General features: G+C 45.8%; 2 protein-coding genes across 6 annotated transcripts in view; one reads left to right on the top strand and one right to left on the bottom strand.

The window, feature by feature from the left end:
* The first annotated feature begins 11 nt into the window (after window positions 1–11).
* TSTD2 (thiosulfate sulfurtransferase like domain containing 2) lies at window positions 12–25604 on the top strand. 4 transcript variants are annotated; one of them, XM_043891168.1, is made up of 11 exons: window positions 140–271; window positions 857–952; window positions 3338–3549; window positions 7604–7917; window positions 9813–9933; window positions 15171–15296; window positions 16125–16230; window positions 19355–19473; window positions 19952–20110; window positions 20662–20800; window positions 22938–25604. In XM_043891168.1, exons 3-11 carry the CDS (start codon window positions 3382–3384, stop codon window positions 23225–23227), a joined length of 1542 nt encoding a protein of 513 aa, XP_043747103.1. In that variant the 5' UTR covers window positions 140–271; window positions 857–952; window positions 3338–3381; the 3' UTR covers window positions 23228–25604. The 4 variants fall into 4 exon arrangements, with proteins under 4 accessions (XP_043747106.1, XP_043747104.1, XP_043747103.1 ...); XM_043891170.1 differs by lacking the exon at window positions 857–952 and adding an exon at window positions 1694–1898 and having other exon boundaries at window positions 163–271; XM_043891171.1 differs by lacking the exon at window positions 857–952 and having other exon boundaries at window positions 12–147.
* The window catches only part of TMOD1 (tropomodulin 1), an 84986-nt gene continuing 82571 nt past the window's right edge, over window positions 25506–27920 (bottom strand). For both annotated transcript variants that reach the window (XM_043891172.1, XM_043891173.1), the window contains exon 10: window positions 25506–26084. In XM_043891172.1, coding sequence (XP_043747107.1) covers window positions 26020–26084 — 65 coding nt within the window. In that variant the 3' untranslated portion in view covers window positions 25506–26019. The remainder of the gene's footprint in view (window positions 26085–27920) is intronic.

Below are 27920 nucleotides of genomic sequence, written 5' to 3'. Positions count from 1 at the left end.
CCGAGCCCGCAGGCCGCGAGCCACGCCCGGAGGCGGGTCGTCTGGGGGGGACCCTCTAGTCTTCGCCTCCAGTTCTGCCCCTCTCTCGGGGCCTCCCGGGGGTTTTCCCGGCGGCCCTTTCGCCAACTGCCTGACTTCCGGAGCGAGGTGTGGGACGGCGTTCCTTCCTAAACACAGGCGGGGCTGGGAGCGCGAGGGCTGCGAGCGGCGGCAATTGCTAGGCGGAGACCGCTCGGTGAAGAAAGATCTGAGACAGGATCAGGACGGGCGGGTACGTGCTCATCTTTCTCCCACTTCCCGGCCTTTGCCGCTGGGGAAAGCTGGGCGGAGAGATTAGGCCAAGCCCGGTGCGCGGGGTGAGGCCGGGGTGGGAGGCGGCTCCAGCGACCCGGGGACAGGAGGACCCTCCTACTGAGCCAGCTACTCCAGGGTTACTCTCTGGCCGTCATCTGATCTCTCGCTCCTCCGACTTGTGGTTTAGGAAGTAACGAGTGATTGCTTCAGTAACCTTTTCAATAGTTATCGGGTACCTCCATACGTGTATTTGAATATCCCTCGCTCTGACATCTCTGGTGAGCGCTACAGCCGCTCACGGCCGTGTCCTTAGCCATATGAAATTGTCACATGTCTGCAACGGAACTTTTGTTTCACTCTCCTGGCCTAATCTGTTCTTCCTTCAGTCTTACCCATTTCAGTAAACGGCACCATCCATTCTACTGCTTAATCCAAAAACGTGGGTACGAGTCATTCTTCAGTTCTTTTCCTTCAGTTCCTAAAGAACATTCTACCGGTAGACGCTGCCGGCTCTACCGTCAGAACAGATCGGAGTCAGACCACGCTACTCCTTTGTTTCCAGCTCTCCAGTGACTTTCTATTGTAAACGCCATAACCTCTTCTACAGCGTTTTACTCTCATCATCACTGTATTCCAACCACTGACTTCTGCACCTGCCGTAAGTCAAGCTGTTTACCACTTGAGGAATTTATACTATCTCCTTTGCCTGAAGATCTCTGCTCCTAAATCTGCATGGATGGCTCCTTGTCTCAGTTCAAACATCATCGGGCCCTTAGTGAAGTCTTCCCTGGCCACCCAATCACTCTAACTTCATTAGACAAATATATTGTATATGTCATGTGCCAGGCAGTGTCCTGGATGCAGAGGTGAACAAAAGAAAACTCCTGCTTTCTTAGTGGTGACAACTAATTCAGGAACCAGCAAACAATGCAACCAGGTAGTGAGTAAAAGGGGGAGAAGATGAGATTAGGGAGGCGGTGGATGGGGCTCTGTAAGGACCTTGGACTTTATCCTGGTACATTTAGAAGCTTTTGGAGGGTGATCTGACTTATTTTTTAATGGCTACCTCAGAGACTTCCCTGGTGATCCAGTGGTTAAGAATCCACCTGCCATTGAGGGGACGCGGGTTCTATCCCTGGTCCGGGAAGATCTCATATGCCGTGTGGGGCAGCTAAATCCTGCGTAACTTTACTGAGCTCTGAGATCTAGAGCCCGGCAAGCCACAACTACTGAAGCCTGGGGTCTTAGAGCCTATGCTCCACAACGAGAGAGGCCACCACAAGGAGAAGCCCCTGCACCACAAGTAGAGAAAGTTTGTGTGCGGCAACAAAGACCTAGCACCTAAAAGTAAAATAAATAAATAAACATTTTAAAAAAGTTACCTCTGTGGCTTCTACAGGAACAGGGCAGCTGGGCAACTGTAGTAATTCAGTCAAATGATGGCTTGAAGGAGGTTGGCAGTGGAGGCGGTGCTCTGTGGTCTGGTGTGACTGTATTTCAAAAGCAGAGTTGATAAGCTTCTCAATCATCTGAAACAATAAGGAAATGAGAATCCCACAGTTTTTGTCTGAGTAACAGGAAGAAAAGAATTGTTGTTTACTGAGGTAAGGAAGACAGGAAGAGCAAGAATTTGGTTTTAACAGTTGCATTTGAACAGCTTCCTAGCCCTCCCCACAGTCCTGCAGGGTAGACATTGTCATCCCCATACACTTTTGGGAATTAGAACTCAGAGAAGGTAAATATCCTGCCCAGGTTCACTTACTTGCACCCAGCTGCACCACAAGCCAAAGCCCATCCTTTCCCTAGTCGTTCTTGTTACTCTTCACATTTATCACTTGTAACATTTGCTTTACAAATGAATGCACCCTGTCGGTGTGCTGTGTTCCCTTTGACAAGACTTGGCCATAGTAGCAGTTTGTATATTTCTTTTGGCTCATTTCTTTCAGCTTCCCTGGTAGCCCAGCTGGTAAAGAATCTGCCTGCAATGCAGGAGACCTGGGTTCCATCCCTAGGTTGGGAAGATCCCCTGAAGAAGGGAACAGCTACCCACTCCAGTATTCTGGCCTGGAGAATTACATGGACTGTATAGTCCATGGGGTTGCAAAGAGTCTGACACGACTGAGCGATACAAAGTGTAAGTTTGACGCATTAAAATGAGGTTCTCTAGATAGTTATTTCTTCTAAGGAAGGGAATTTGACCAGCTCAAAAACTAGGGGACAAAAAAGAAAAGTATTTATAATTAAAGATACTGCTGCTGCTAAGACGGTTGGTTCAGTCATGTCCGACTCTGTGTGACCCCACAGATGGCAGCCCACCAGGCTCCCCCATCCCTGGGATGCTCCCTGCAAGAACACTGGAGTGGGTTGCCATTTCCTTCTCCAAGGCATGAAAGTGAAAAGTGAAAGTGAAGTCGCTCAGTCGTATCCCAACTCTAGTGACCCCATGGACTGCAGCCTACCAGTCTCCTCTGTCCATGGGGTTTTCCAGGCAAGAGTACTGGAGTGGGTTGCCGTTGTCTTCTCCGAATTAAAGATACTAACACACAGCTTGATTGATTTTGGTTGCACCTGGTACTATTTTTTTTTTGCTATGTTTTCCCCTAAACGTTGGCATGGCTTACCCTCTAATTCAGGTTTCTGCTGAAATGCTTCTGCCTCAGAAAGACTTGAACTACCCTCTGAGTTCTAAAGAGTCCTTCCATCACTCTTGTCTCCTTACCTTGCTTATTTGTCTTCACAGCCCTTTCTACTGTCTTTTTTTTTTTTTTAAAAAAAGCAGTTTAATTCATTTGTTTACCTCCTCTCTCTCCCCACTGGAAAGTAAGCTCTAAGAAAGAAGAGACTTTGTTTCTTTCACTATTACATCTCCAGGGCTTAGAACAGTGCAGGGCATAGAGTTGGTGCTAAATAAATATTTCTTGGATGAACAAGTGAATGAATGGATAGCTTGGGCTACTGGGCAATGCTCATTTGCATGATTGATTTACTTCAAGAAGTAATCAAAGACTTGGACATTGTTGTTTTTCCCTTGCTTACTTCCTAGGTGACAGCAGAAAGGAACCTACCCCACGGCTGGAGCCAAACCAGATGCCTTCTTCCACTTCACCAGACCAAGGAAATGATGACCCAGAGGCCTGTGTTTTAAGGTTTTCAGACTTGGATTTGAAAGACAAGAGTCTTATCAATCCCAGTAGCAGTCTCAAAGCAGAGTTAGATGTCAGTACAAAGAAGAAATACTCATTTGCAAAGAAAAAGGTAAAATTGCTGTTGATGTTTCAGGATCATGTAGGTACAGTTAATGTAGATGTATCTAGAAGTAGCTCATCAAGGTTGTCCTCCAGGGAGTGGGGCACTGGTGAGACACCAGGCTGCTGCCACGTTCACGTCCAATCCTTTCCCCGCCTGGGGTTATGGGAAGACTCCCAGGAGCCTGAGTCATAGAACAGACAGGTGTTGGGGCAGCTGCTGTCTGAGACTCCCGCTCCGGTCCAGCTGGCAGGGCTCGCCTGGTTAGGAGAAGGAACAGAGTGGCCTGGAATGCTGCAGGCTTACCAAGAATTGTGTTACAGCGTGGTAGTATGGACGCTGTTCTTCTGGGCCATTTATGCTTTTTTCAGGGATCATTGACTAAACCTTTCTTCTCCTGCTGAAGCTCAAAGGGAAATGACTTGACTGAAGACATACAGTTGAGACTTAATTTTTACCTCCAGGCTTTTGTTTCTCTTGCAAAATCATCTTATATTGGCTCCACGTCCATGAAGAATAGATGTCTCTTCTCATAAGTTCTATAGGCCACCCTTCTGCCCGCATCCCACACAGATTTCCTTGAAAATGAAACCCAAAGGATACAGACATTTTGTTGTTGTTGTTTTGCAATTTCAAACCTACAGAAAGGCTGCCAGAATTCCCCGGAGGCCCCCTTTGCCCAGCGGCTCCATCCGTGTCTCATCAGTTGTCTCAAAGGGCTTTTACAGATCCACTCGAAGGCCGCGTTTAGTTATGTCTCAAAGTCTTCACTCTGGACCACTTTCTCATTTTTTCCCCTGAAATCATGACCGGGACTTTTTGGAAGGTGATAATTGAGTTACGTGTAGGACGTCTCATGACTTTTCACTCATGTTTCCTTTTGATTAGATTCGAGTTACGGTTTTTGTTAACAAGACTGCTCCGTGAGAGACACTGTTCGGCTGGCTGCATTCTGTCTGGCGGTCATGTGCCAACCTGTCCCATCACTGGCGAGGTTAACCTGGGTACCCGATTAAGGAAGTGCCTTGTCAGGTTTCTTTGCTTTAAAATTGTTCTTTTTTCCCTTTTAGTTATTCAGTATTTGAGGGAAAATAGTTTGAGACTATGTAAATAGTCTATTTCACAGTGAACTTTCATCTACTAGTTTTAGATCCATTGGTGTTTCTTTGCTTCAGTTGATTATTACTGTGATGATTTCTAAATGGTGACTTTCTAATTGCTTCATTCCTTCTGTATTTCTTACTTGGCAGTCTTCTGTAAGGAAGAGCTTTCTTTGCTCCCAATTTATTTGTATCACTGTGTATTCAAGAATGCCATTTTATTCAGTGGGCAATAATCCATTATCATCATTTTTCATTTTGATTCTCAGATCATCTCAGATTTGGCTGGGATTCCAGCTAGTATCTATGTCTTTTTGACTTGCCCCATCATTCTTTGAGCATTTCCTTGCTTTCTGATTTAACAAGATGTTTCAGGGTCATATTGTTCTTTCTCTGTCTCATCCCTGGAGTCAGACGTTTCTTCAAGGAACACTGGTTCTTTCTCATGGAGGCGGAAGACCGAAACCAAGGGGCTCGGTGAGCTCACTGCCACTAAGGTGCTGCTTCTCAGGACATCTGGTGACACAGCAAGAGTCCATATAGATGAAAACACATACATTTCTCTCTATCATACTTTCACAGTTACTTTCATATCAGCATAAACCAGACGAGTTCATACTCACGGAACCTGCAGTTCCATTCCCACATTGCCAGGTTTATTCTCTCTCCTTATAGTTGCAACTTCCCTATGTGATGACGTGTGATGGCAGACCTAGCGCTCTCTAGTCCCAGTATGGATACTTAGTTGCTTATTCGCCTGCATGCAGTCAGTCCCCCGCTCTGCCAAGCTGCCTCCTCCATCAGGGCCCGCCTCCCCCACACAGGCCTCACCCGCTCTGAGCCACCCCCCTAGCGCTGGCCTGCCTCTCTCTCCTGAGCAGACCCACGCGGGCCCTGGCTGCTGCTGGCTCCTCAGTGCCTTGCTCAAAAGGCCCTAAAAGACCAGTGCCAGGCCTCACTCACACTGGGCCTCCCACCTCACTCAGGCCTGCCTGAGGACCTTTGATAAGGGAACAAGGGAGGAAAGAAGGAAAAAAAATTCAGATTATATACTGCATGTTTTTAAGGATCATGACTTCTTAAGGCCTCAATGATGCTAATGAGGCCTTGGATGCAATACCTTACATTTATATATAAACTAATAGTCATAGTAATTATTGATGTACAGTAATTGTCAACTAAAATAATTGTGTAATGCTCAGCCTGTTCTTGTAAAAAGTGTTCTCCTTTCCTTCTAAGTGCTTCCTTCTTAGTCCCCTCAATAAGAGAACAAGATTTGAAGTTCTAAGTATAATACAAAGAAGCACTCAAGTTGACATACTGCTCTTTTTTTTTTTTGGCCTATACAGAATGATCAACTGCACGAGAGGCTAAAAAGTGCCCTCCAGTGTAATTTCAGACTACCCCATCCTGCTGCAGGCTGGGACAACCCAGATATGGTTGTGCACAGATTGAGGAAGATCTAAAAATGATGCTCCATGTTTGTAATTATTATCCTTCAGAGTGCCCAATTTTGGATGCTTTACAGTAGTCTTCAGATGCACTAAGAAAACTTTACATATTACATTAATATAAATTGTTATTTATGTATTTTAAACAATTTAAAACTATATATATAAGCACTATGTGTGTATGTATATATATATATAAAATGTAAAAATATTAATACCTTTCTTTCTAGAAACCAAGAGGGAAAATATCTTGAAAGACTGGTAATCATAGATGCCATAAACTGTACCATAATGTATAAACTTCAATTTTGACATCAAAAAACAAAGGTCTTGTTGAAAAGTTGAAAAACAAATGACAAGCAGAGAAACAAATTGGAATAACTATGATCAATAAAAGGTCACTAAAACTACTTACAAATCAATAAGATAAATGCCACAGTAGAAAAATAAGTAACAGGTATGAATAGGCAAACTAGAACATAGAATTAATATGAAAAAATATTCAACCTTACTGCTAATCAAAGATTGGAAAATAAAAACATGGTATTTATTTTGCTTTTTATTTGGGTCAAAATTGAAAATACTGACTACAAAAAATTTAATACTGATAAAATGCTGTGGATAAAATGGAATCCTCATGCATTGCTGCTGAATGTATAAATTGGTAATGATTTTTCAGGTAGTCACTACTTAATCACAGTTTAAAATTTATGCTTCTTCACCTCCAAAATTTTCTTCTAAATATTTATTCTAAGTAGCTGGTTAAAGAAGTATAGAAAGATGTATGCTGACATGCTCATTCACCATTGCTTATAATTGCAAATATTGGAAACCCAAAAAGCTCATTCACTTAGAATTGGTTAAAAGAATTATGGTACATCTATCATTTTCTCTTCCGTTTAATTTTTTTTTAACAATTTGCCTAAATCCTCTTTATAATAACAATAAAGTTATCTTGAAAAACCAAATCAAACCATTTGGTACATTTCTTTCCATGCCTTTCAATATACTTAAAAGCAATGCATTTCTTTGGCTGCGCGGGCCTCAGCCGGGACGTGTGGGGTTTCCTCTGTGGCTCCAGCGCGCAGGCTCAGTGGGCCCGGTTGTTCCACCCCACGTGGCGCCTCACTATCTGGACCAAGGATCAGACCAGCCTTCCCCGGAGGGTGGGTTCTCAACCACCGGACCACCAGCAGGTCCCTCAACGTGCTTTTTTATGTAATTGAGATTACATGATATAAGCAAATTTTATTCAATTTTTCCCGTTTAACATTATACCATATATACTTTCCCATGTAGTTTGAAACTAGCTGCTTAATATTCCATAGTAAGTATATTCCATAATTTCTTTTGACTATTTCCTTTTTGGAGGAAGTTCAGTCTCTCAGGAAGTTCTGCAGAATTGTAGGACCTAAAACTAGAAACCCCAATGGAAAAAATTTCACTGAGACTTTCATTCTAACCTAAAACCTAAGGTTATTTACTAGTGACATATTTGAAATGTAATTGCAGGCATTTGCCGTTTTCGTTAAAAGTAAAGAAGTTCCAGCACCTCCTTGTGGATGTAAAGAAAAATGGTGGAAATGCTGTCAGCAACGATTTACAGACCCGACCGGCATCCACAGACATGTGGCGACGCAGCATGCTGACGAGATCCGCCGTGAGACCGCTGCTGTTCTGAAGCAGCTGGCTGCGACATCGAGCCCCTCCACGGGTCCCGAGTCCGCGGACAGCGGGAACCCTTTCAGAGATGCCCTCACCCGTAACCAAGAACTGTCTGCCTGGCTGCCGGATACAAGCTGCTTCAGCCCCGATGAGCTGATAAGGTAAGAATGTCATTCTGTCCCTTTTGTTTCACTGAAACATGTTTTTCCAGTTGGAATGAGATACCACCCATCCACTAAAACGGCAGACCCTTAAGGCACGGCATTCCTCTACCGCCTAAGCTAGGCCAATAAACATGTTCTGTGCGTAACAGAAGACCACAGCATGGGCAGCCGGCAGTGCGCTCTCGGTATCTTGGAAGCCATCCTGTGTCTTGACTTCTCCAGGGAGAGGTAAAGAACAGAAAATGTTATTTCCAAAGAGAAGTCGGAAGGCCCAGACATGTTCATGATTCCTCTACCCTGAAGTGTCACATTACCAGATCTGGTTTTCTGAGCTGAATATGTTTTAAGAAAGTAAGTTAACTTTTAGAACTAAGGCATAGGGTTAGAAGTTCAGATCTGCCTTTGAAAACCTTACCGCATCATAATATTATGTAATCGTAGAGGATAGATTTCTGACTTTAAGGAATTCCTAAGCTATTCAGTGAATAGAAAATGCCTACATTTGATACACTTTTGTCACTGGTCTTGATGCCAGTTCCTTTTGCTTATTAGAAAGAAGAGAAAGAAAGAGAACTGAACTTGGAGTTAGACTTGAGCTAGTCACTAAATTCTTCATACCTTTACATCCTCAACTCTAAAACTGGAAATAATGCCTGCTCTGCTACCTCACAGAACTGCTCTAAGAATTAGATAAAATGATGATGGTAAGAGCTCACGTGACCTGTAAAGTGCTATACAAATGTGATCTCTTCATTTCTGTATGGAGCTGCTTTTTAGTTAGAAAAACAAAGAAAAAGGATACACAAAACATTTAGCAGATGGTATAAGACAAGCGATGCAATTATCACTTAAAATGTGTGGCTCAGACGGTAATTTGTTACAGGAATTTAGAGAGAGGAAAACAGATACACTAATAGACAAGCAGGTGTTAGAGGAGATGAGGCCCTGAAATAAGAGAGCATTGATGAGAATGTCACAGAGTCAGAGCTGGATGGGACCTGAATTACCATCTATGACAGCGTTCTCTAAAATGCCTCTACAGCACTAGCTCTGGAGGGTGCTCTCAGGTATTGAAAAGAGGTGCTAAAGACACTTAAATTGGGGACACATGAGGTTAAAATGTTCTTTTTTTGCAGAGCTTCCCAGAGCCTTCAGTATACGAGGGGCTTTCGCTGTGACTCTCACAGAGGGAGATGCTGTCTGCAGGGTTTCTCAGACGGGCGATTTCATGGGACAGCTGCAGAGCAAGCTCTGAGAGAGGCAGTTGGTGTCGGCCCCCGGGTTTACAGTTGAGGAAGTCAAGGCTCAGCGATCAGACACCCACCCAGGGCCCGTGACTAGTCAGTCAGAGTCAGCACAGGGCAGTGGGAAAGTGTGGAGTCTCGTGTCGGAAGACTGGTGTTCCAGCCCTGACTGTCACGCTGCATCCATTTCATGCCGGATGAACTGGGCTCAGTCCACTGAGCTATAAAATGGGGATGATAACAGCCTGTCTCATGGGCAAGAGGATTACATGAAAAGAGGAAAGTGAAACCTTTTTGTACAGAGAGATTTAAAACAGATACTGCCTTTTCTTAGAGGATCAGCCAGAATGGACTCAAATTTAAAAAGGGGTTATTAGTATCTGTTTCAGGGATATGATGATTAAACAAGGAAATCAAAGTAAGCTCACTTTTTAGAAAGGAAGGAGTTAGGTGCAGGCATTGTCTTCTTGAGAGCAAATACAGGCCAGAGTTGCTTCTCAGTCCAGGAGGAGAATGACACTTAGGGGCCAGGGCAGGCGTGAGTCGCTCCATTAGGCCTTCCCTCTTGACTGTCTGAATCTACTTTATGAACGGTAGCCTTTTCATGTCTGACTCAATTGCTCTTTCCGCATGGTTTTCTTTTTATAGTGGCCAGGGCGACGATGAAGGGGAGGTGCTACTTTATTACTGCTACTGTGACCTGCAGGATCCCGACTGGGTCTGTGCCTGGCAGACAGCTCTGTGTCAGCACCTGCATCTCACGGGCAAGGTAACACTGTCTCCCTGACCACTTATCCTTCACGGGGTTTATCTTGCCGCCTCCTTGGTTTGCTTGTTACAAAAAGGGTTCCCCAGTTGGGTTCTTAGAAATTAGCGAAATCCTGCTAAGCATTTAAATAGAATACTAAATAGCTATTAACATGATGTTTTCTGTTGGTGGGAATATAAGTTGGTACAGCCACTGTGGGAAACAGTGTGGAGATTCTTCATAAAACTAAAAATAGAATTACCATATGATCCAGCAGTCCCATTCCTTACAATAATATACATCCAGACAAAACTAATCCAGAAAGATACATGCCCCCTTACATTCATAGCAGCACTATTCACAATAGCCATCAACAGATGGATGGATGAAGATGTGGTGCATACACATGTACGGAGACACTACTCAGACATTAAAAAAAGAATGAGATAATGCTATTTGCAGCAACATGGATACAACTAGAAATTATTACAGTCAGTGAAGTCAGACGAAGGTAAATACCGTGTGATATCACTTATATGTGGAATATAAAATATGATATAAATGGACCTCCCTATGAAACAGACACAGACTCACGGACATAGAGAACACTCGTGGTCGCCAGGGGGGAGAGGCTGGGGGAGGGATGGAGTGAGAGGCTGGGGTTAGCGGACGTAAGCTGTTACACACGGGATGGGTGAATGACCAAGTCCCACAGTGAGGCACAGAGAGCTACGGTCAGGACCTTGTGATGAACACAATGGGGAGAATGTTGAGTGTGTCGTGTGTGACTGAGTCACTCTGCTGCACGGTGGAGACTCGTGCAGCACGGTAAATCAGCTGCACTTCAGTGAGAAGGAAACGGTGTGTTAGACTATATAAAAGACAGACCAAGGGTCGGCCAACTTCAGAGCCACATAGTAAATATTTTAGACTTTGCACAAAATTACTCAACCGTGGCATTTTAATATGAAAACAGCCATAGCCAATAGGTAAAAGCATGGGTATGGCCAGGGGTTTCCCTGGTGGCTCAGTAAAGAGTCTGCCTACAATGTGGGAGACCTGGTTCGATCTCTGGATTGGGAAGATAACTGGAGAAAGAAATGGCAACCCACTCCAGCATTCTTGCCTGGAGGATCCCATGGACAGAGGAGCCTGGTGGGCTGCAGTCCGTGGGGTCACGAAGAGCCGGACACGCCTGAGTGACTGAGCACAGCACGTGTCCCAGTAAAACTGCATAAAGTGAGCACTGTGCTCTGATTCTTTGCCTGGTGGCCCAGCTGGTAAAGAACCCGCCTGCAATGCAGGAGACCCTGGTTCAATTCCTGGCTTGGGAAGATCCCCTGGAGAAGGGAAAGGCTACCCACTCCAGTATTCTGGCCTGGAGAATTCCATGGACTGTATAGTCCATGGGGTCTCAAGGAGTCAGACACGACTGAGCGACTTTCACTTCACTTCAACTGGAAAAATGTTTTATAGAACTGTAGATACAGGTGTGATACCAAGTTGCTGCTTAATTTTCCTAGAACATGGCAGTCCTTTATCATTTTATGGTTTTATTTCCTTTCTCTCTTGAATTCAAGAGGACAGGAACTGCGTCTTAATCGACTGATGTACTGTCAGTGCTAGAACAGGGCTTTGAATATAGCAGACAGTAAATATGTGGAGAAGGTAGAATAAAAAATGAATGTTTGTAACAAAACCACAAGCATGTGTGTAAAAAGATGACAAGTAGTAAATATCAAAATGTTAAGTCATGACTATCTCTACATGATAGGATTATGAATTAAAAAAACTTTGATAATTACATATATATATGTATACATATATATATATGTATATATCCTCTGGTTATGACACTAACCTTTCCTACACTTGTCCCAGGTTTTTATTCCCTGAGGCAGTCACTTGATCAGTGATATTTTTCACACCCATGTTTTTTTGCAGATAGTGACTGAAAGCTGCATTTACCTCATCGCTTCATCACCAAGTCCTGACATTTCTGCCTCTAACATATCCTTTGATCCTCCATTTCCACCTCAGACCTAGCCCCACCCTCTCTTACCTCATTCATTTCAGTAGCTTCTAGACTACACTCCATTCTTCCATCTTTGCCCCCATTTAATCATTTTCTACACAGCAGCCAGAGTGATCTTAAAGAGTAAATGAAATCCTCTCCCTCCCTCCTCACAATCTTTCAGTGTCTATGCAGTGTATTTAGAGTAAAACCCAGATCCTTAAGGTGCCGTTAGGTTTCCTGCATACTTGGCCCCTTCCACCTTTTCTACTTGTCTGATGCCGTTTACTCACTGCTGCTGCTGCTGCTAAGTCGCTTCAGTCGTGTCTGACTCTGTGCGGCCTGTGGACGGCAGCCCTCCAGGCTCCCCCGCCCCTGGGGTTGTCCAGGCAAGAGGACTGGATGGGTTGCCGTTTCCTTCTCTCTTTACTCATTACACTCCAGCAAAATAGCCTTTCAGTTTCTTGGAGCCCACAAAATTTTTTTTGGTGCCTTTGGGCCTTTTTACAAGAACACTTTCTTCAAGGAGCTTTCCCACACCCACTCATTTCTCCTGATTGTTACTCAGTCTCCACTTCTCAGTTTTAATGACACTTTGTCAAAGACATCTTTCCAGACCTTTAATCTAAATTCAGTTTTCCAGATATACTATTTCACTGCATCTTGCAGTTATTTTTCATAGCACTTGTCAGTTTGTGACTTTTATCTTAATATCTGTGACCTTCCTTAGTTTGTAAGTTCCCAAAGGGCAAAAACTATGTATTTTTTAATCACGATGTCCACAATTTCTGGAAAAATTGCTGGTGCACTGTTTAAAAAAAAAATGAACATTTGTGGCTTATATACATATATCATCATCTGTATTTAGAGAACATCTTGAAAAATGAACGTAAACCCGAGTGCACAAAACAGGCACTCATCTCTGTGGTTTGGGGCAAGGTGAGCCGGCAGTGAGGGTCTCTACCCACAAGGTGGCAGCACGTGCCTGGCTCTCGGGTTAAATCCTAAAGCTTCCGGGAAACGCACCGAGTTCTCAAGTTTCGTGTTGGTAGGAGATTTGGAAGAATGTTGGCATTTGTGGGGAAAGGGGAGAACTTGAAAATTCTAGAATTATGGAAAGAAGCTTCTGACCCCTTGCTATATACTTCTTACTGCCTCAAGAAATTTGAGCAGATGCATTAGAGGCTTTAGAAAGGAAAATTATGAGAGATGGACCTCAAAAGATCTGGTTTTGAATCCTAGATCCACCATCCCTCAACTCTGTGCCCTTGGGTAAATTACTTGATTTCTCTAAGCTTCTGTTTCCTTTACTGTCAAGTGGGAATTATGATATCTACCTTTCAGGATTATAATATAAAGACAGGAACTTTATAATATAAAGGTGCTCATTAAATGCTAACTGTTGCTCTTCGTCTCTGAGGTATAAGGCTTTCCTCACCTAGCAGCTACTTTGAAGATTTCAGCTGAGGAATACTTGAACAGGAGTTGAAAGTCTAATGCATGGGTTTTAGAGGTTGCCCATCCTCAGTATTCAGGGAGTGCACATACTTATATTTTATTTGGGTTCTGGGATTAAAATAACATAGGAAAGAGTCCTCTGGCTTACCCAAAAGACAGTTACATAGAAGCCTGTACCTCTTCATCATATTTGCCCCTGTCAGAGACGGTTTTAGGGTAGTTTCCAGTTAATGCTGGCTCAGCTCTATTTTTCTATGTTGTCCCTTAAAAAAATTAGTTGGTAATAGGTGCAGAAACCTTTACAGCAGAGATGGAATATGCTTCCTGCTTCCCTCTGTCAGCCCAGATCAGGCTCACTAGACTGCATCTCTTTCTCAAGGAGCCTGGATGTGACTCAGAATCATGGTACTCTGGAGAGCTACTGCCAGTGAGTAGGCCCTGGCTTGTGAAATGAAATCCATTTCTATCCATGCTCTAAAGAATTGAGCCAAGTGAGGCAACAAACAAGTACCTTCTCTAGGCCCTAATCAAAGGGGAGCCTTTAAAAGTTTTCAAATTCTAAGGCACTGGTAGGTATCATTGTTATAATTGTTATATAAGTAACAATGTAATAATATAGAACTTCCCTCTAAGTTACTTCTCTTTCCAGAGAATACCATGATACACAATGTTGCACTTTCTAACTTTAGAAAGGAGCTCTTCTAAAGATGATCCATCTTTAAACTTATCCGAAGGGTTTTGTGGTACCAGAACAACTAACTTGGCAGGCCCCCCAGAGCATTGCCTCCTAGGGTGGGGGCCTTAATCCAGGCTTTAATGTCCCCCAACCAGTGAAGCATTTCAAAGAGAACAGAGGGTTTGAGAAGCCAGAAAGCCTCAGGTTTGGATACTCACTCATTTGCTCAGCAAATACATATCAAATGTCTACTGTGGGCAGGTACTACTGTAGACCCTGAGTATGCAACAAAGAATAAAACAGACGCAAGCTCCTCCCAGTAGGTGGGTCTGCAGTGGTGGGCTTACCTGCCCCGCCCCCCCCCCGCCCCCCCCACCCCAAACCATGCAGAGAGTGCTCGCGTGCATTCCTGGCCCTCAGGTGTGTTCTGTGCTTTAGGGCTTGAGGAATATCTCCTCAGCAGTTTTTCATTATTGGTTCTTTTTCATCTCTTATCAAGATGAAGAAATTGAGGTTCAGAAAAGAGAATTTCCTCAGGGCCACTTGGCAATTTAAATGACAAAGTTGAATCCTGATTCTGGATCTGCTGCCCTGAATGTAGGTTAAGCTTTGGCCACTGGACAGCTGGAACATCATAGCAAATGGGGCTTTCCATGGTTTTATCCATTTTATTCTCTGGTTCAGCAACATGTTAACTGAGTACCTCAACTGAACTGTGGTCAGTGCCATTTCAGAAAACTACAGGCATCTTTGTGTGGTAACACTCCGGTGTGTTCATAGCAGTGTTTCTGCTTTTCCTCTTAAGTTCATCAATACACATGAACCTGTTCTGCCCTGCAGAAATCGGAACTGAGCTGCAAATATGGGCTTCCCGGTGGCTCAGCGGTAAATAGTCTGCCTACCAACGCAGGAGACGCGGGTTTGATCCCAGGGTTGGGAAGATCCCCTGGAGGAGGGCTTGGCAACCCACTCCAGTATTCTTGCCTGGGAAATACCATGGACGGAGAGCCTGGTGGGCCACGGGGTCACAAAGAGTCATACACAACTTGCCAACCAGAACAAAGAGCAACGCGGACGGCTGCATTCCCTTTCTGCTGTTCTGTGTCTCAGGTTCGAATTGCTACGGAAGGAATCAACGGGACTGTTGGTGGGAGCAGACTGGCCACCAGACTCTATGTCAGCGCCATGCTTTCCTGCCCACTGTTTAAGGATTACCTCTGTAAGGATGATTTTAAGGTAAGAGAGATTGAAAATAAAATGGATTGAGAGCCATCTGCTTCTGCTTCAGTGCCTCTTCCCACTCCAGGCTATGAAGACCACCATAAAGAAGCAAGCGGTGCCGGGCAGAAAACCACTTCCCCTCTGGGTCCTGAGGCAGCTCATGCAAAGAGTGTGCTCCTTCCAATTCATCTTCCAAGTGGCCACCACGGGACCATGGGCCTTTTTATATAGAATAAGGACGTTACAGCTTACACCCACTAAACTCAAACTTAGCCATGTCTGCTCACTTGAGAGACCACCTGTTTCAGGGGGTCACTGCGTGTTTAGTAAACCTGGTGGGATCAGATCAGCACTCACACCACAGCGGGAATGACGCCGTTGCTCTCTGAAGGAGAGGCTTTATGTTGGAGTGACTTTATGCTTTGGTGTCATGGGTTACAGAGGTGGTGGGAAATACCTTGCTAGTGTTAGCGTTGGTGATGATGATACGAAAAGAAAAGGCTGTGACTCCTGAACAAAAGCTTGGATGCAGTCTTACATATAGACATTGCTCAGTGGTGTTTCAGTTTTATAGTTAAATGCTTATTGCTATAGAAACACCTTTTCAATTTGACATCTCTACACATGGTAGATACGCAATAAAGAAGTGCCAAATATAAGATTACATCTGTTGTGTAATAATAGGGTAGCTGAAGTATTAAGAAACCTCAAATTAGGAACAGCTGTTTCAGTGGGAGAAGGGAGTTAGAGCATAGAATGTTCCAGATAATTCAACTTAATTAATATCTTATACCTGGAGATGGGAAAGAAAGACTGTATTCTGTTTTGTCTCTCATTGGCTAGACCAGCAAAGGAGGAGCTTGCTGTTTTCCAGAATTGCGTGTTGGTGTGTTTGAAGAAATTGTGCCCATGGGGATCAGTCCCAATAAGGTCTCCTATAAGAAGCCTGGTATGCTTGCTTTAAGAAACTTTTTCCTTTTCTTCATAGGGACAAATCTTAATATAGAGACAAATGTGAAAGCTAGACATTCTGATCAGCAAGGGTTGTGACGAATTCTCTCTTTGCAACAGCTGTGGGGTGGCTGACACGCGGGTCATTCAGTGCTCAGGCTGGCCCTTCTCTTTGGCGCTCTGGTGATTGCAGACTCACTGCTTAGAATGACCTGGCTTAGTATTCTTCTTGGTGATGGTTTGGAAAGAAGTTGTTTTCTCTTTCCAAAGATAGCAATTTGGGAAGAGTATAATTATTAGTTGTAAATAGTTCATCAAATGGATAAGACATACAGACTTTTTGCTACAGGAAGCAAGCAGCTTTCAACACAAAAGCAGTTTGTTTGCAAGTGCTCTAGAATGTTCTCTTCCCCCTCACTCATGGGTACCATAGGTGGTTGAAAGACATTGTTTGGCTGGGGTTTTTGGTTTTGTTTTACTTTTTACTATGAAAAATTTCAAACACTTTAAAAAGCAGAAAAAATATTACAGTGAACGCCCATGTTCCTATCCTGCAGCTTCAACAATTACAGATTCAAGGCCAACTTTCATCAATCCCCACTCCCTTCCCCCAACCTAAATTATTTAGAAGAGGATCCTGATGTCATGTCATTTCATTCCTACTTTAGTAGATATTGCTAAAAACTAAAAGGATTTTTAAAAAATAATTATAAAACCATCATATCCAAAACATTTTAATAGTAATTACTTAATATTATTGAATATCCAGCCAGGTCTTAAAATTCCCAGTTATCTCATAATTTTTAAAGTTTGTTTCTATCTGGATTCAAGTAAGATCTACTCATTGTGATTGAGCCTTTTAAGTCCCTTTTAACCTAGTGCCTCCATCTTTTATTTTCCCATGCAGTTTATTTTTTGAAGGAATTAGAAAATTTTGCTTGTAGTATTTCCCACAGTCAGGATGATGCTGACTGCATCTCCATGTACTGTTCCTCTGTCTTCTGTGTTTCCTCTGAGTTCTGGTCACACTTACGGTGGTGCTGTCTAACAGGAATATTATGTGTGCCATGATGGAATTCTACATTTCCAGTAGCCACATTTTAAAAAGCAAAAGGAAGCAAGTGAAATTAATTTCAATAATACCCTGTAGTTAATGCAGTGTAGCCAAAATATTATTTCAACTTGTACCCAATGTAAAAAATTATTAAGAAGATCTTATAGGGGCTTCCCTGGTGGCTCAGTGGTAAAGACTCCGCCTGCCAACGCAGGAGACATGAGTGTCCCACCCGGCTGCAGAGCACCTGAGCCCGTGTGCCGCAAGTACTGAGCCTGTTCTCTAGAGCCAGGGAGCTGCAGCTCCCGAAGCCCGCGCGCCACGGCTCCCGAAGCCGGCGCATTCTAGAGCGTGTGCTCTGCAGCGACAGAAACCACCACATGGAGCCTGCTCACCGTGACCAGAGAAACGCCCATGCAGCAACACAGACCCAGCACTGCCCAAAAATAAATAAAAATCCTAACAACAAAGAGATATGTTACTTTTTTTTTTGGTATAGTAAGTCCTTGAAATTCTGCACGTGTTGCCCTTATCACAGCACATCGCAAACCACGTTTCCAGTGCCCGTTAGCCACATGTTGGCTAGTGGCTACCATATTAGACAGCTCACATCTAGAGACTTGATGAGATGCAGGTTTGATTTCCATTTTTCTTTTCCTTCCTCCCCCCCCCAAGTCTACTTCACAGGTAGCATTGTCTCCTTTCTTCAGGAAACAGAAAGGTCTGGCTGGCTCTATGTTCATTTTTTAATATGTAAATATTTAAAGAGGATAAGAGTTGAACCAGAGGGAAATGGGAGTAAGCTACCAGCATGTGAGCGCCCTGTCTGCTCAGCGCCCTCACCTGGGCAGGAGGACCTCGCCGCGGCGGTGAGGGGAGAACAGGCTCCAGGCAGTGCTGTGCTGCCTTCGTCTGGGCTGGGTTGTTTGAAGGCACTTCTTCTAAGCAGGTCCACGTGAGTCACAGAGGGCCCGGAGAGTAGCCACAGTGGCAGCAGCAGCAGGAACAGGTTGGGTTCCCTGCAGCTCCCTGTGAGGGAAGGCTCAGTGGATTTCCATGCTTGTCATCGCACTTTTGAACCTCCCTTTCCACCCCACTATTTTGGTGACTGTGTAATTATGTGACAATCGCACATAAAATCCGGCCTTGTTACATTCTCCCTGCAGTCCTCGGACGGGCAGGCAGGGATCTAGATTCCCTGGTCGTGCTCTGGGTCTCTAACCCCACCTGGGTACCCAGCAGCTTCAGGGGGCTGTCGGGATCAATCATGAGTGCTAACTGGCGCACCAGAGGTGTGGCTGCTCCCCTGCCAGATTCACCGAAAGTTCTTCACAAGCTACTGAGATGTCTGGACCCCTAAAGGTATAGGAGTATTTCTCCCCTGGAGAGTAGAGAAGGCAAAAGGCCCCAGCAGACAGGTTCTTTTCTTTTAGTCTCCTTGTATTTTACTTCATCTCCTTTCTCTACTTCTGGCCTTTCCTCTTTTCTCTCTTGCTTCTTTCTCATATTTCATTCCTGCTGTCAACCCCTTTTCTCTTTTTACTCATGCACACAAACTTAGACACATTCTTCTCTGTTATATTTTTTAAAGACTATTCAAACTTTGTTCCCTAACCATATGCTCACACCTGTCTGTCTGAGGTTCTTAACCTTGGACTTGATGTTGGTATAGAACAGTTTCTAAAGCCTACAGCAAGCATATACATGTCCAGGCCCCTCCATATACAGGAACAATTGAGCACTGGCCGTCACATAGACCAGCAAACCCACATGGCAGTTTACACCTCTACAGGCTGGCTTATATCACTGGGTGAGGCCGAGTATGAGGATGCAGGATTCTGTGACTAATTCTAAACTGCCAGGTCTCTACAGTGCTCATCCTAGGAGGGAGAGTGAGGACATGGAATTAACTACATTCTGTCATTATGCTGATCAGGTAGCATTATTTTCAGACATAACTGTTAATTATAAAGAGGAAACGTTTAGGTGGGGAGGAACAAATGGAAATCATTGGGCTGGGCCCTGTGTGATTTGGTTTTGTTTTTACCCAATTTTTTTTTGGTTTTAGGAATCCATTTATCCCCAGGTGAATTTCATAAAGAAGTAGAAAAGTTTCTGTCTCAGGCAAATCAAGAGGAAAGTGATACTATCCTACTGGACTGCAGAAACTTCTATGAAAGCAAAATAGTAAGTAAGAAAACCAACTGAGTCCCCGCAGCATGGCCTGTTTCTGAAGGGGACGCTGTGCCCACCTGTGGCCCAGTCACTGGCTCTCCTCCCGCTGCTAGCAGAGAAAGCCCAAGCCTTTGAACTCAGCATCTGGTGAGAAAGGCTAAGAAAATATGGATTAAAGACATCGTGCACAAGATGAACTGTCTCCCATATGCCTACCCCTAGACACATGTCAGGATCTTGTCAAGTTTGCCTTGGGCAACCTCTCCAGTTCCCCAGGGCCTCTGAATGGGTAACCCGCAGCCTACCCAGCCTTGTTTCTAAATTTTAGCTCTTGAAGTTTGAAAGCTCAGAGTATGGGATGAAAATGGCAGCAAGCAAGTGCTTCCTTTCCAAGGCAGGGCTGGGGAGTGGTGTTTGACACAGAAAGAATCTTTGTTCTCACCAGGTATGTTTTTCTGATAATTTTATTTCTGCTGCTTTTATATTGTAGGGACGATTCCAGGGCTGCTTAGCCCCAGACATCAGGAAATTCAGTTATTTCCCTAGCTACATTGATGAAAATCTAGAACTTTTCAAAGAGAAGAGGGTGCTAATGTATTGCACTGGGGGCATCCGTTGTGAGCGGGGTTCAGCCTATCTGAAAACCAAGGTGAGTTACCAACCTCAGCGCGCTGCAGGCCTGGAGGCGAAGGAAGCTCCCCCCCCCCCCCCCCCCCCCAGCCAGCAGGACTTACTGTCCCCTTGCATGGCTCCAGCATAGAGTTTCTAAGTATAAAGTCTGAAGTTCTTAAATCTCAAGATGTGAAAAGCACTCATCAGTCTTAGAGACGAATCAAGTACAAAAGGGAAAGATCATTTGGCATCTCCCTTTTCCTAATCCTTTTGCTTGATCCGGAGAAGAGCAAATTCAGTAACATTACAAGTCCCAACAGGTGTCTACCTATATTTAGGGAGCCACAAAAATAGTTGGGCTTCGCAGGATCTAGAGAGTGAAGGCCCTGACTGCTGTCCTCAGCCATCCCCCTGGCAGGCAAGGTCTGGCCAGCTGGTTCCTCGCCCCGCCTTGGTCAGCAGTTCTTCAATGTCCCACGAGGGGAACCAGGAGCCCCATTTTGTTCCTACCACATGTCACTTCTCTGCAGAGCTTCCTATTGGTCTCTGCTAGTCTCCTCAAATTTCCTCTTGTGTTTCCACACACAGGGAGTGTGCAAGGAAGTGTTCCAGCTCAAGGGTGGCATCCACAAGTACTTGGAGGAGTTTCCTGATGGTTTTTACAAAGGGAAGTTGTTTGTTTTCGATGAGCGTTATGCCTTATCTTTCAACAATGACATAGTGTCAGGTAGGTCGGCACCGGCTCAGAACCGGAGCTCCTGAGCAGGCAGGCACACCCTCTGTATGAACCTTCTGGAAGGCAGGCCAGTACTGACTACTTGACGAATGAAGCAAGGGGGAGGATTGTACAGCACCACCGTTTCCCCCCAGAGCCGGGGATGCAGTGGTGGGGCAGACAGAACCCTGACCATTAGGAGGCCTGGGTTGGGATCTGACTCTATTGTTTACTAGTTAGACAAGCCCTTTAAAATGGGAGTAACCTCTATCCACCTGCTAAGAGTTGAACTAATAGGCTAAATCTAGAGTCTTAACCTGGAGTCGGTAATATTGTACTAAGGGGGCCTGTGATCTGGACTGGAAAATAATTTCATGTTTGGTTTCATAACCCCTCACTAAATATAGCACTTCAATTATGAATGTAAGAAGCAAATCAGGTGTATTGGATGTACTTGTGACTTTGTCATTAATAGAAATCACAGTATTTTCATTATTACAGCTGCTGTGAATATTTCAAAAGAGCATTTATGGGCATCATTGATTCAAAATGGAAAGTTATTAGGCCCATCACTAAATCTTATTTTCTGTGTTAAATACCATACTGTATCCCAGACTTTGAAGAATATTGTTATTTTGTATTTCTATATAGTTGGTTTCCTTTGTGATCCTATGTATTTTATTTTCTACATTTTAAAAACATTTTCCAAGAATAGTCTTCACTAGACTGTAAAGTAAATCATGGGACAAGTCAAAGAACCCCTAGTTAGATGGTGTGTGGACACATGTGTTATGCATGTTTAGAGTGGTGGGTGGGGCATTCCAGGGTGGGAGCTGAGCCCAGGGCCAGAGGCAGAGTGGCTACAGGAAGCCTGTGGTGAGACTGTAGTTTGGAGTCCACAATAACATGTGGTACCAGATGAGAGCAGTCAGGAGGAGGAGGATGAAATTAATCTTTAAGAAAATGGATCTTCCTTCTGGATGCCACTGTTTTGAATGGGAAAGGTCATAAGCAGACAACCCTAGTGACTGTCAGAATTTTTTAGAACTTCTTTGACCAGGGACCGAGATTGAATTAACACCTGGATAATAAATAAGATGGGAGTTTGATTTCCTCTCCCCTTTCTTCTTAATCTTTTTATTCATTTTAATGGTCTTATTTTGTCTGTCTTATTGGAAGCAACTTCAGATCTCTAATGATGCTAGAGGGAGAAGAAAGGAGGGAGAGAGGGCCCAAAGGTAGCTTAGATAAGCTGGGTAAGGAGACTTGAAGAATGATGTTATCAGTGGCCATAGGAAGTCAGCAGGGAAAGGGGCTGAGAAAGTAGATCCATGAGCTTTAGGACTTGTATGGCGGAGTGTACCCTGGCGAGAGCAGATCCACAGCCTGGGGAGATGGGTGTGGAATGCAGAATTTCCACGTGCAGTCACCTGTATTCAGGCGAGGTGTGTCTCAGGGCAGAAGGGAATGGTGTCAAGGAAAAAGGCCAACAAAGGGTGCTGGCCAGCTTGGGGAACAGAAAAAAGTTACTACCTGTTTTCTAAATGGGGAAAAGAAATATGGTCCATGAATGCTAGAATCAAAAGACAATTCCCAGGAGCAACCTAACCCAAAAAAGTGGGGATGGATGGGGGAACCTTGCTGGTTAGAAGACAAGAGGTTTACACTGTGTAGAAACCTTCCCCAGGCCTGAAAGGATACGTCAGATGCTGATGAGCAAAGGGCCAGGTTTAGGACCTGGAGAAGTGTGCCTGTCGGCGTGGTGCGCGCGCACACGTGCGCGCCTGTCGGCGTGGTGCGCGCGCACACGTGCGCGCCTGTCGGTGTGGTGCGCACTTGTCTGCATGGCGCGCGCGCACGTGTGCGCCTGTCTGCGTGGTGTGCGCGCGCACACGTGCGCCTGTCTGCGTGGTGTGCGCGCACACGTGTGTGCCTGTCTGCGTGGTGTGCGCGCACACGTGTGTGCCTGTCTGCGTGGTGTGTGCGCAGACACGTGTGCCTGTCTGCGTGGTGTGTGCACACGTGTGCCTGCGTGGTGTGTGCACACGTGTGCCTGTCTGCGTGGTGTGCACACACGTGTGTGCCTGTCTGCGTGGCGTGCGCGCACACGTGTGCTTGTGTTCATAACGAGGCTTTGCTGTCTCCCCAGCATGTTCCTACTGTGGGGTCCCCTGGGACCACTATAAGCTCTGCTCCACGCCCCGGTGCCGCCAGCTCGTCCTGACCTGCCCTGCCTGCCAGGAACGAGGACGCACAGCCTGCTGCGTCCCGTGTCAAGACAAGGGGAGCAGACAGGCTGCAAGCCCAGCCCAGAGCAACTTCAAGGAGGAATGCCAGTGTACCGCCCGACGGCCACGGGTACCGAGGGAGCGCTCACAGCGGGGGCCTCTCGCAGCAGGAGCCTCTGCCCTCCCGCCCGGGGCCCAGGCTGGACGTTGACGGGAGCAGCCCCCTCTGCATCCCCCAGGCCCTCACACAGCTAGGTCTGGAGGATGTCAGGGCTGCGCTAACAGGAACAGGGAAGGTCAGGGCCGCCAGAGCCACTGTGGTCAGCTGGCCACCATGTTGGCCCCTGTCCTCCACAGGAGAAGGGAAGAGGAATTTATTTGGGTGCTGACCTCTTACCAGAGACATTCTGGCTCAGCGGTGCTAGACCACAGAAAAAGGTGAGCTTTGTGGGGCCCTAAAGTTCCTAAGGGGGAGCCTTGAGCCTCGTGACCTGCCCTGCCCCTTCTGCACCAGCAGGACTGGCCGGTCATTGCTCTTAGCAGCAAACCTGTCTGTCCTGATGGCAGAAATGAAAGCCGGGCGGCCCGAGAAGCAGACTTCTCAGAACCGGGCCTCTTAGGTCAATCCACCATCCACCCCTGCCCTTCTTTTCCCTGCCAGCCTCAGCACTGCACCAGGGTCTGCCAGCTACAGCATGTGGCCCACCTCTTTCTGTAAGTAAAGTTTTACTGGACTAGCCACAGCCATTCACTTACATATGATCTTTGACAGAATTAAGCATTTACAAGAAAGACATTATGGCCTGCAAAGCCTACAGTATTTACAGGTGTACCTCGGAGATATAGATTCAGTTCCAAACTACCACATCAAAATGAGTTACACAAACTTTTTAGTTTCTCAGTGTATATAAAAGGTATGCTTACATTATGCTGTAGACTATTAAGTGTACAATAGCATTGTATCTAAAGAAACTGTGTATCACCTAATTAGAATTTTTTATTGCTAAAAAATGCTATCATCTGACAATGTGGGGTTGTCACAAACCTTTAATTTGTAAAAACTGAAATATCTGTGAAGCACAGTAAAGCAAGGTATGCCTGAACTATCGGTCCCTTTACAGGAAAAAAAAAAGAAAAAAACCTTGCCACCTCTAGTCTGGATGAACAGCTCATCTGGTGAAGGAGAGTCCTAAAGATGTGGCCATCTTCATTTTTTATGGGTTTGTTTTCTGAGAGATTTCCCTGTAATAGTTTCTGCTTCCCTCAACACCCACACTACTAGCTCTTCAGCGTCTTTGAGAGAACCACTTTATGAGCTCGACGACACGGACATCTGGGCTGTAGTTTTTAGGTTACACCTCAGAACAAAGACAGCCTGCGTGAGGCTGCTGGGCACTGCTGCGGCGGCTTCCCAGCCTCTGGCCCACACGTCCCAAGAAACACATGCACAGCCACCCACAGACCAACAGATTTAATGTTATATTGCAGTTTCCAGTGATGCAGAATACAGCTGCAACTGTGTTTCAAGGAGAAGCCGAGCAGGGCTGGCCGTGCCTGCCGCACGGAGCCAGCCCTGGGCCCGTCTGCAGCCTCCGTAGATGCCCCTCCGTGGAGGGGAGGCCCTGGCTCCGTCTCTGGTTGCCCTGTCCTGTCCACATCGTTACAGTTACAGTCCGGGTGCGAGACTTTTTCATCAAAAGCCTCTGCTCCGTGCTCCGCAGCTTAAGTCTGTGTTCGTCTGCTCTTTGGCCTCTCCTTTGTCGTAAGATTTGCCGAATCACTCATAAAAAGAACTCCCCAAGCAACAGAAATACTAGTTTAACTGGCACTGTGGCATAGTAAAAGGCACAAGGGCAATGTGGCTTAGCCTTTTTGCTGGATCCCAGGAGGCACGTGATGTTAAAGAGGGATCTGACGGAGATGCCAAAATTACATTTTCAGAATTCACCCTCCTGGGTGGTTTGGCCAGGTTTCCTAATTCTTCAATATCTAGATTTTCTTCACCATTGCCCTTTAGAGGTTTCATTTACAGGCGAGATCAGTGGTGACTTGTCTAGTAAGTGATGTGACAGGGTGGCTGAACGCTGTAAGCATAAGCCATGATGGACTGGAAATTCATCTCGATAATGATTTACTTCACATAAGGCATTGGCCCACTACTGACTGCAATTATGAGTGCTCTCAAGTATTTGGCCAGAGGTTCTCACATCCACTGTGAGGTTGGCATTCAGTAAGGAAACAATTCTTTCTGACTCCAGTGTTGTAAATAAATCCCAGATGTTGATAAAGAACATCCAGGGAAATGCTTGTTGCCTGGAATTGGTTTTTGTTTTTTTAAAAAAGGATGATTTTAAAATTTGAATTTTCATTACTGGCTTTTTCTGTCATTTCCTGGTAACCAGCAAAAGGATCGTTCTTTGATTGCTGGCAGAGCTCTGTGGGCTTGTCTTTCTTGAGGTGAAAACAAAACAAAACAAAACAAAAAACTGTTTTTGACCCAGAAATCAATTTAGCAACTTTAATCTTGAGGTTCTTAAAATTTAAAGGAGAATTAATAAAGAATGATGACCTGTTTGTTAAAGAGCTAAGATCAAATCTGTAATAATTGTAATGGTTTTCAACCATGTGGAAGAGGGTGCTGTTTGTTCGTGTTACACATTTAAAATACACCTGAAACACCACACTCCTAGGTCACTGAGACTGGACTTCCGGGGCTAAGTCAGTGCTGCTCTAACATCGTCTTCAGTAAGATCTGCCAGTTCAGGGGCCTCTTAGTTTTTAAATAATAAACAGACTGAATTTCTGTGACTAAAGAAAAACTTCACATTAACCATGGTTTATAAAGTTTTCAGCTACAACCACTAGCTAACCTAAAACCTTAGTGCATGAAGAACTGAACCACAGCAGGGTCTGCGCTGCACTCTGCCTTCCGGCTCCCACCGCAGAGCAGGGCTTATCAGCAGAACACGTCCAGTTCAAAGGCGTGGTCGGCGCCCGCACACACTAGACGCCGCTCCGGCACTTGGGGATGATGGGCCCGGTCAGGTCTGCCAGCCGCCTCTTCCTCACTGGAAAGGAATGGACATGAGACGTGAGCAGCTGTCCCTGGGTCCCAGAACCACCACCGTGGCTCGGAGAGCGCTGGGAATCTTCTTGACAACTTTGCCGAGCACGCTCTGAAGTCTGTTGTTTTTAAAGGACAGCGTGTGAGTCTTCACTGTGAGGAGGGCCTGAGGTGGCGTAGGTTCGCTCATAAAGCACTTGTGAAGCGCTGGCCACACGGGTGTAAAACCCGCTTTATCCAACTCTACCGTCAGCCTCTGTGTACAGAGGCCCCGCGGCTGACGACCCTTACTCCAGGTCAGACAGGGGTTAAGTTCAGTCCATCTTAGTGAAATCTTAACCTGCTGGTAAGGTTTCCCTCGGCCTTTCCTCCGGGTCCCTGGCCTGCCTGTGTAGACAACAGCATCTGCCCTGAAGATTACTCTGCATTATCTGTATCCCCTTACGGTTAACCTTGACATTTTCCCAGAGGCAAGACAGTATCAAGTCCAAACACTGTTCACATAGCAAGGGAGTTAAAATGTCGCAAAGAGGAAAGCATTAGCCAGGGAACTGCAGGCGGGGTCATTAGCTTAGGAGATGGCGGCGACGGCGGGGGGCAGGGGGAAGGATCCCCTTTGTTGTGATAAGGGAGAGTGTTTGAAACAAAACAGTGTCTGCAGATGAAAACAAAGCAGCAGGCCGTGTCAGCTACGAGGGAAGGCGGGTCAGAGAGGCTGTGGAGCCAGTGATGGCCGTCAAAGGGGGCTGCAGGTGTGGCAGAGACAGGATGCTACTGTGAGAGGAAAAGTTTGTCTATACTTGGACAACTTCCAGTTCCCGAGCTAGACAAGTTTAGATCTCAGGTGGATGCTCACAGGCTACAACAAGAACCGAATCGGCCTGTGAGTGGCACTGAGCGGAACCCCGCGGGAAGGTGTGTGACTCCGGGTGCGGCTGGGAGCTGGCGGGAGAGGCCTGGGGGCGCACAGTTCACCCAGCTGGGGCCTGGAGTTCAGCCTCTGCCTGGGCCCTCCTCTCCCCTGCGCCTCCCTGGAAAGAGCCATGGACGCAAATCAGCGGGCCGTCTCCCAGAGAGAAGACAGTGTGTCTGGCCAGATTCCTGGGGACCATCAGAATGTGTAGCAGCTTGGGGGGAGACGTGGGGGGAACCACCACCAACGCCCAAAGAGCAGAAGAGGTCTGCCCAGAGTGATGAGAGGGTTTACACAAACCAGGCTTGGCAGCATCTCCACGTCAGCTGTGTAAGCATTACACCCCATGTGCACTCAAGCCTCACTGGAGCCCCTCCAGCAATTCCAGGGTGTCAGCGTGGTCACCACTGCTGTGTCATGGATGAGGGAAGTGTGGCAGGAGCAAAACAACAGAGCCGGCACCAGACAGAACCAAGGCCGTGACTCATCTCGAGCCTCAGCCCAGCGCCTCCCTCGGCACATCAGGCCCTGTCTATGCAGGCTGTCCACATATACGTCTCATCTGGGGCTCACGAGGGGACAGCTCCCTTCCCCCGGAGAAGAGAAGGGAGCCAGGGCTCCTGAGGGCGAGGCAGCAGAGCCAGGACTGGAACCTGAGGCGCCAGTCCGTGGCTTGAGGTAAGAAAGGGACCCCGTGGTGTCTACCCCAACGTGCCCTCAGTAAGCATGCTGGGCTACACATGCACAAGGTTCCCCAGGCACTGGCTTCTACAGGAACTGGATGGGGAGAAAAGAAAGACACCACTTCGGCATTATTTCCCCCCACTTTAATAATGAAGAAAATTGAGGCCAAGAAAGGAAAAGTATCTTGCCTCAAGTCACAGTGAATAAGAGACACAACGGGGAGCAGAAGCCAGGTCTTCCAGG

The sequence above is a fragment of the Cervus elaphus genome, chromosome 29, assembly GCF_910594005.1.
Source record: "Cervus elaphus chromosome 29, mCerEla1.1, whole genome shotgun sequence".
Classification (NCBI taxonomy): Eukaryota; Metazoa; Chordata; class Mammalia; order Artiodactyla; family Cervidae; genus Cervus; species Cervus elaphus.
Note: the sequence above shows the minus strand (reverse complement) of the source record. Positions and strands in the feature narration are given on the sequence as shown.

Bases quoted from the DNA above. Each gene is read 5' to 3' on its own strand.
- TSTD2 (XM_043891171.1), top strand. From the start codon at position 3,382: ATGCCTTCTTCCACTTCACCAGACCAAGGAAATGATGACCCAGAGGCC. The intron at 7,918-9,812 runs GTAAGAATGTCA...TTCTTTTTATAG, and splicing joins AGCCCCGATGAGCTGATAAG to TGGCCAGGGCGACGATGAAG. The intron at 19,474-19,951 runs GTAAGTAAGAAA...TTTATATTGTAG, and splicing joins ACTTCTATGAAAGCAAAATA to GGACGATTCCAGGGCTGCTT.